Source organism: Colletotrichum siamense, assembly GCF_013390195.1.
Source record: "Colletotrichum siamense strain Cg363 chromosome Unknown KSG_Cg363_contig09, whole genome shotgun sequence".
Lineage (NCBI taxonomy): Eukaryota > Fungi > Ascomycota > Sordariomycetes > Glomerellales > Glomerellaceae > Colletotrichum > Colletotrichum siamense.
Genome location: NW_023501022.1, coordinates 1,910,686 through 1,918,759, shown reverse-complemented (window position 1 = coordinate 1,918,759; position 8,074 = coordinate 1,910,686). Strand labels below are relative to the sequence as shown.

Genomic DNA, 8,074 nt, shown 5'->3' with positions numbered 1-8,074 from the left:
CGCCTATGGAATCTATTCATCAATGAACACAACCTCATGTGCCTCCTAGTGATCTTTTTTGACAGTCTTCCGTAAATTGGCGCATTGCCTTCGTATATAGTGGTCTATCATCAGCGTAAGTTGATATGGTCGACGATGTAAACAAAAAACCTCCGACCCTGAACGGGGGACCCTTCGTGAAAGTCGGCGTTCGGGGGAAAGATACCGCTGAAGAGGGCGGGGCCATCAACGTCACAAAGCGGGCTGGTGGGGGTCCTCTGCCGCCGTTCATCCACTGAAAGCTGGGGTCAGGGGGCGTGTTGCTGCAACAGCGACCCCGCGATGGAGGGACTTGGTGCGGGGACTTCACACACCTTCCTCGCACCTCATTTCCGCCCCCTAAACTTCCATCTTCAAACACGCCCTCCAAGTCTCTTGAAACGGAGGGTTCCTTTGTTCGTAACTCAACCTCGTCTCTCTCGGGTTGCTCGTCTTTCCACAAAACCACCCAATTGACCACCCAACGGTCAATTACAACCACAGCCTTCACCGCTCTCCAAGATCCGCAGACCGCCAAATCGCCCGCCATGGACTACCCAATCGTCGACTCCCACATCCACCTCTACCCAGAGACCGAGATCGAGACCCTCGCCTGGGCGACCCCCGAGAACCCGCTCGCCAAGCAGCACTCCGTCTCCGACTACGTCGCCGCGACCGGCAGCCCGCCCAACCTCAAGGGCTTCATCTTCCTCGAGACGGACCGCAAGCACGACCTCGAGTCCGGCGCCAAGGATGCCTCCGGCTGGGAGTTCCCCCTCATGGAGGTCTCCTGGCTCCGTCGCATCGCCGAGGGAAAGCCCCGCGAAGGCGAGGGCCACGGCGAGGAGCACAAGGACCTGTGCCTCGGCATCGTCCCCTGGGCCCCCCTGCCTTCCGGCGCCGAGGCCATGCAGAAGTACCTCGACCACGTCAAGGAGGTCGCCGGCGAGCACGTCTGGCCCAAGATCCGCGGCTTCCGCTACCTGCTGCAGGACAAGCCGCACGGCACCGGCCTGACGGACGACTTTATCGACAGCCTGAAGCTGCTCGGCAGGCTGGGCTACGTCTTCGACCTCGGCGTCGACCAGCACCGCCGCGGGAAGCAGCAGCTCGACGAGGCGCTGGAGATCATTGCCCGTGCCCATGAAGGTGTTCCCGAGGAGGAGAAGGTCACATTCATCATCAGTCAGTTACCCATTCTCTAACATCTCAAAACTCCTGCTAACTGCTCCCTGCTCGTCACAGACCACCTCTGCAAACCCGACCTCGGCGTCATCAACACGACAGACCCTTCCTTCATCTACTGGCGCACATCCATCTTCGCCCTCTCCGCGTGCTCAAAGACCTACATCAAGCTCTCAGGCGGCTTCTCCGAGATGCCCGACTCCCTCAAGAAGCAGGACCCCAATGCCCTCTTCGAGGCCCTCTTCCCCTGGCTCGGCGTCGTCCTCGCCACCTTTGGCCCCCGCCGCACCATGTTCGGCAGCGACTGGCCCGTCTGCACCGTCGGTGTGGACGAGGCCTGGCGCAAGTGGAAGCTGCTCGTCGAGCGCATGTGCTACATGGCCACCATGGACCCCGAAGACCAGGCCGAGTTGTTTGGAGGAACCGCTCTGAGGGCCTACGGCTTGACTGGGTTTTCGCTCGTGTTCTAAAGGAATTATGATGAAGTAGTAAGACTTACAGTGGGGCATCATGTTTTAGAAGAGGTGGAAAGGCTTTACGATTTCAACATGGGCGCTGGAATGACTTTGATGAGAGCAGTCTTGCACACAGATACCAAAATCCAAATGATACCTTATTTAGAGACCGCCTGGTTTTCCTGTGTACTCATTGCTCCTATTGAAGAAGATGATATCAGTAATAATACTAGCGGCGACGACGACAGCAGACGACAGTAGACGACGACAGTAGACGACGACAGTAGACGACGACAGTAGACGACGACAGTAGACGACGACAGTAGACGACGACAGTAGACGACGACAGTAGACGACGACAGTAGACGACGATAATAACGATGACAACAACAACGACAGCAGTAATGATGATAACGACGATAATAGCAGCGAAGACGGTAAGGTAGAGATTACCGTCACTGGGAAAATAAGCGGTGTCCTTGTGTATATGCAGATACTGTTACCAGCAGTCACAAGCATGATGACCGTTGCCCAGCGAGGGATAACCAGGCAAAAAAGTGCTATTGATTGACCGAGAAGAAACAGTGTTACAGCCAGCGATTTTAATCATAAACAGTACAGGAAATCAAAGAGCTGCTGCCTGAACCTGCCACGCCGGCTGAACCTGACGTGCATATCGAAATGAATCTCCAAGCATGAGAATTGGCTCGATAGCGGATACTCCTTCCTTCTTCCTTCCAACGTACCCATATGCTTCCCGTCGCAAACTTTGAATACCAATAGCAAACGTGCTCATAATTCGATACAAAACATACTCAATCCTTATGGTTCGATGATCCAGGTCTGATCTGCCAGAAATGCGCCAGCAGCCCTCTCGGTCTGAAGTCACGTAATCTCCGTCTGCGGCCATGCCGTTCTTGCGAGAAATGCAAGGCGCTTATCGTGTCCTCAAGCCGGGACAGGGTTATTTCGAATAGCTCTTCTGGCTTGGCGGTTCTTGCACTCGAGAGCATACTTAGGATCGTTTGCCTTCTTCCACTCAATGTACTCCTCATACTTCTGCTGAGCCATGGCATCAGGGATGCGAGGCTTCTGCGGGCGTAGAAATTTGTTGTCGAATTGCCCAGCTTGGTGTTGGTTGAGAAAGCCATTGTTGGCCATGTTGGAAGGTGCTGCTGCAAGGTTGTTGAATGTCTGAGGACCAAACCCAGGAGGCCCGATGTCAGAACCAGCAACAAATGGTCGGTTGAAGCCAGCCGTAAATCCGCCTGTCTGTGGTCCAAATCCTGCCATGGGCGGAGGGAGACCGGGTCCTTGAGAGTGCGGTCCAAAAGTAGGAGCCGGATGAGGCAGATTATGAATCGTTGGATTGATGAAGGGATGGATTGAATGACTGGGCGGCGAAGTCTGCATTGGCATAAAAGTGCTGATCGGAGGTATGCCATTGTTAAGGTCGACTCCTGGAGACATGGATGGCACCAGTGGAAACGGTGAGGGCTGCAGAGCCGGTTTCATAGCAAGAGACTCAAATGAGAACGGCGAGGTTACCTTTTGCTGCGCTGCGCTTCCCAAACCGAACTTCTGAATCGTGTTGAGAATCGCCTCATTCGAGATTTGTTGGCCGCCGCCCTCCTCAAACGGCTTGAACTGGTCGCTTTGACCTACAATCTGTTCGAGAACCGACAGAGGAATGTTCATAGAGGTCTCTGATCCGCGCTTCTCTGCAACAACGGGGTTTTCCTTGGAGGAAAAGGCCGCGAATTCCTTCGCTAGGGGGTTGAGAGACCGCTTTATCGGGCTTCTCATGTCGACACCAGAATCACCAGAGTCTTGTCTTGGTCGATCTTTGGGTGAGTCCTTTACCACAGCTACTGGATGGTACTCTGGTATAGACGAACTTTTGAGCTTCCGAAGCATCTCATTGAAGCGAATCTCTTTGATGGCATCTTCGTCAGAATTCTTGTCTCCAACAGTGACAACGGCAGGGTCTTGTATGATAGCTGTCTTTTTGACCTGGCACTCCGCCTGCAACTTCTTGAAGTGGTCTTTCCCGCTAAAAATGTTGTCTTGGTCGTAATTGCAAGGGTTGGTAAGATCAACCATAGACAACTTGCGAGGCGTGATCTTAGCGCCTCTCAGCTGCTTCTCAAAGTCGAGAATGCCACCATCGCGAGGCTGGGACTTGAACCGAGTGGCACTCTTAATGCGGCGGATCTCGGCATTGTTGAAAACTCCATTGTCGCAGTCGGGGTCATCGCAATCGTGGATCACCAAGTCCATGACAAGAGGGGTGGCTCCCTTCTTCTTCTAGTTTAGGGCACTGCCTGCAACTCTCTCGTCGAAGCGTCCGTGGTGAATAGCGAGGCACCTGACTTTTGCACCTGGCTCCTTCTCCAGGGTCAAGATCTCTTGAGGCACGACCGCCGCATTTCCTCCGAAGACGGGGTCTGTTGCGATCAACAGAGGGTCGACGCCGGAAACAGGCTTCCGCAAGTGAGTAGCAGGGTCAGCCATGTTGAAGTCGGTGCCGATGCCAGAAGTCTTCCGGCTCTTGGAGACTCTGATACACTCAGTGTTGTTTTCATGTGGTTTGAGGGGCTTTCTCCAGTTCGAAGAGTTCAATACGGCGGCGTGTTTCTCGGTCAAGGCTCTGTTCTCGTCGTTGGTTCTTTGAGGCGAGGGGTGCCGGGTGTTGGATGAACCTCTGTCGGGTCGGTTGATAAGCCCCGCAGCATTTCTTATATTCGTGTAAACCATCTTGGCCGCTCGTTTGTCAGAGATGGGGAGTTCAGCGAGTGCCGTGAGCCCGCTCTGTTTTGCAGGAGCTTGCAGACTATCGAGAAAGCTAATATGACTGTCAATATTTTGGTCACGCAAGCTTTTTGCGAAAGCTAGAGACAGAAGGAATCAGACGTACCTTGATCGGTGAATCGGTCGGCGCTTTGCGGTTCGTTGGGAAGGCACACACTGCAGCGAGTCTTTGCGACGGAAGGACAAAATAGGGCCGCGATCTTGAAGCCGCGAGAAAAACTGACCGAACGGAGAATAGTCAAGTTCTCCGGGACCAGACTCAAGGCCGCAGACGGGCAAATCGAGACGTTGCAATGGAGGAGATAATTCGGAGGTGGGTTGGTGGAGGTTGAGTTGGCTTTTTTCCCTCGTTTTGTTTTCGGGAAGGCTGGGGAAAATTCAGACCCCTCAACTGATTGCAAAAGCGAAAGAACAGCGGGTTGTTCTTGCCTCAGTGGTGGATGTCTAAGGTTCTGAGATTGTCTGGATCGGCCCTGAGGTTGTGACGATGTTGCTGATGTGCTTCACCAGAGGGGCATCAGCGTGTGAAAGAAGCCTTTGCGAAGTGATCGGGGACAACAAGGAGCCGCTGCTGGGACTGTTTCGTAATCTGTACCGTGAAGGGAAATCCTCGCTGATAAAGAAAGCATGCGCTCTAGGCTTGGGCCCGTAAGTCTATGGATCGTGTCCAAAAATCCAAAAAAGGCTGAGGTGATGTTGAGGTAGAGTGTTGATGTTGACAGGATGTCGCAGTGTCTAAGTGAGGACTGGTTCAAATCTAATGACTGGCACCGGAGATTCGCCTCCGGAATATGAGGTACAGGGAAGGCAAGACAGTCTCAAGTCTATCTGTGAGGAAGGAGTTGGTCTAAGAAATAAACAAGGAAGCAATGAAATGGCATTTGCATCTGTTGGCAAACGGGAAGGTACTACCTGCTACGGGGAAGGAGTGAAAATGTACCCGGAGCATCTACGGGCTTCGACTGTGAGCCCACCTTTGCGAGGCCGATTCCTATGTCTGCGCAACTGAATTACCTGTGTATTGAGTTGCTCCAATTAAGAACGATAGCAGAAAGAATGATAAAATGGAAGCCACGACGACGATGGCAACGGACGATGGCAACGGACGATAGCGGATGGTGGCAACGATAACGACGACCACGACGAGGACAAGAATACTACCAGTTGTATGGAAATGATTATGAATAAACCCAGAGAAAGAGTAGTTCTTCTAGCACAGTAAAGATAGACGGCGTCATGTCTGCAGGCTTACAAGTCACTACTTAGCCTCAGAAACACATAACAAAGAATAGTCATATGGATTCGAGACGATCTACACCAATACTTTTGTAATCAAAGCCCACGAGCCAGTGTTGAAACATTGAGAGGATATCAATTTGCCACGCTATAAGTATTGAAATATTATGATTCTTTTCATCATCACATCAAGCATCTCCTGGTTTGACATATTGCAACGTCTACATTGCTTCGGCCACACCACTACCAACTTTTCTTTTAGACGGATTGATGCTGTTGTCCTTGAAGGTACGCATAGAAGTGTTTCTGCAATCACACATATCAGCAAATTTGATCTCAAGAATTGGCAAAAAAAGATACTTACGGCGTTCCTCGTCTGCATGAAGACGGTACCTGGGCCGGTGAACTTGCAAACCAAGCCCTCGCCAGATGAGATACCAGAGATGATGCCACCAGAAGCAACCCGCTCCATGATGTACTTGACGTTCCATGCTACGAGATGGCCGTTGTCGACAACATACTTCTCGCCCTCCATAAGCTAAAGACTGGTCAGTATTCCGTTTAGATACAGGTCCAGGGGCTTACTTACGTCCTTGCGGATGATGGCACCAAAGCTGGTCAGCCAGAGCAGACCGGTACCGCTGATCTTGTACACATACAAACCCTCGCCACTGAAGATAGCCTTGCTGAGGCCCTGGCGCTTGTAGTCCTTGATAACACCTTGAGTTGACGCGACATAGGCGTCCTGGCCGACCGACCATGTTTCCTTGCCGGTAAGACGCAGACTGGTGATGTCGCCGAGCATGGGTGGGGCCAAGAGAAGCTCACCGGGCCCGACAAAGGTCGAGCTGGCGAGTTCCGCTCCGGCAACGAGCTTCTTCATGCTGAACTTGATCTGGCCCCTCAGCGTGATCGAGTGCGACATGGCCACCATGACACCAGGCTTCGCCGTCAGCGGGCAGCCCACGGCAAGCTGGATGGTCAGGATGGTGTTGCTGTCTCTGTGGCTGATGCGGTAGCTGCCTCCGTTGAATGTGCCAACATCATCGACGGTCGCAGTCGCTCCCAGGAAATGTGTGGCGGCTGGAGCTCCTCCCTGGAGATTGGCGGGGTTGCTGGTGTCGACCGGGGCCTCCTCTACGTATTGCTTCTCTGGAAGGGCCGCAGCATCTGGGGGACCGTCGAAGGAGGGGGGAGGCGTAGAGAATTGCGAACCCGCCTCATGGGACCCTGAATTCCTCACCGGAAGCTGCGTCTGATGGAACTGCTGCGAGTGTGGAGGGGACGGTTGGGGTGATGGCTGTTGCTGAACTTGCTGCGGCTGTTGTGCTTGCTGCTGCGCAAGACCAGGGGGTGGCGGATATTGCGGTTGACCCTGGGCAGGTGATGATGTCCCCTGGGGAGGTGGCGGGTAGCTTCGCCCCTGGCTCGGAGATGCCTGTGGAGGAGGGGGGTAGTTCGCGTTCTGTGCCGCCGAAGCTTGGGGAGGAGGTGGGTAGTTCTGAGGCGTGCTCGACTTGGGAGGAGGGAAGTTCTGGGAGGTCGGCGAGGTTATGGGAGGAGGAGGATAGTTCTGCGACTGCCCCGGCGAAGGCTGCGGTGGCGGAGGGTAGCTTCCACTGTGGCCGCGCTGGGGTTGTGAGGGAGGAGCAGGATACGAGAACTTGGTCTGGTGCGCGGGAGGCGATTGCGGCGGCGGCGGGTAGTTCTGCTGGGCATGGCCTTGGTTCTTGTCAGCTAAAATCCTGAGTGAATGGTATATGCGACGGTAGAAAGTACATACCTCCCGAAGGGGGAGCTGTGAGGTTGTCAGCGCAAGCTCCGTTTGGCGGGGTAAATGAGCGACTCACGAGGATAGTATTGGGCGGACATGGCCAGTATGAGAGTCGCGTCTTTTCGGCGACGGTATCAGAGAACCGAAACAGCTTCGAATGAGTCGAAAATGAATGTAGATGACGGTAGAGTAAGCTGAGTAGGACTCAGAGGGTGGTCTGCCAACAGGTCAGTCGTCGCCAAGATGGTCGCATCGCATCGCTGCCCCGCACTTACAGGTGATCGCAGCCTGCTTCTAACGGTAGAGTAGCACGAACAATACGATCCAAGTTCCACAACAATGAAGTCAAATTCGATTTGATTTCTTTTTCAATCTGCCGCGTCCGTATCGCAATGGGTAAAGGGGAGGAGGGGGGGAAAAAGTGTCGCGAAAGACGGGCGCCTCGGGGTTCAGGACCATTAATGAGGGAGCTTCCCACGCGCCAGAGCAATCCCAGCTCCTGCTGCAAGCTCCGCCAGACCCCTGTCCCACGGCCCGGGTTGGCCTCGACATCTGGCCGCATCGCCCCCAGCTTCCCGTTGGTTCTGCATCGATG

General features: G+C 53.9%; 3 protein-coding genes across 3 annotated transcripts; 1 reads left to right on the top strand and 2 right to left on the bottom strand.

Moving 5' to 3' along the window:
* Positions 1–566: 566 nt before the first annotated feature.
* On the top strand, positions 567–1,673 carry LRA2 (L-rhamnono-gamma-lactonase; the record flags this gene model as incomplete). The annotated part of the gene is made up of 2 exons (XM_036645070.1): positions 567–1,203; positions 1,264–1,673. 2 exons carry the CDS (start codon positions 567–569, stop codon positions 1,671–1,673), a joined length of 1,047 nt encoding a protein of 348 aa, XP_036489517.1.
* Positions 1,674–2,606: 933 nt separating this feature from the next.
* Positions 2,607–3,356, bottom strand: CGCS363_v013220 (uncharacterized protein; the record flags this gene model as incomplete). Its single annotated transcript, XM_036645069.1, has 1 exon — positions 2,607–3,356. The coding sequence occupies one exon, from the start codon at positions 3,354–3,356 to the stop codon at positions 2,607–2,609; it is 750 nt and encodes a 249-aa protein (XP_036489516.1).
* A 2,607-nt stretch (positions 3,357–5,963) lies between these two features.
* On the bottom strand, positions 5,964–7,577 carry CGCS363_v013219 (Uncharacterized protein; the record flags this gene model as incomplete). The annotated part of the gene is made up of 5 exons (XM_036645068.1): positions 5,964–6,011; positions 6,070–6,243; positions 6,295–7,427; positions 7,489–7,503; positions 7,556–7,577. 5 exons carry the CDS (start codon positions 7,575–7,577, stop codon positions 5,964–5,966), a joined length of 1,392 nt encoding a protein of 463 aa, XP_036490004.1.
* Between the last annotated feature and the right edge of the window lie 497 nt (positions 7,578–8,074).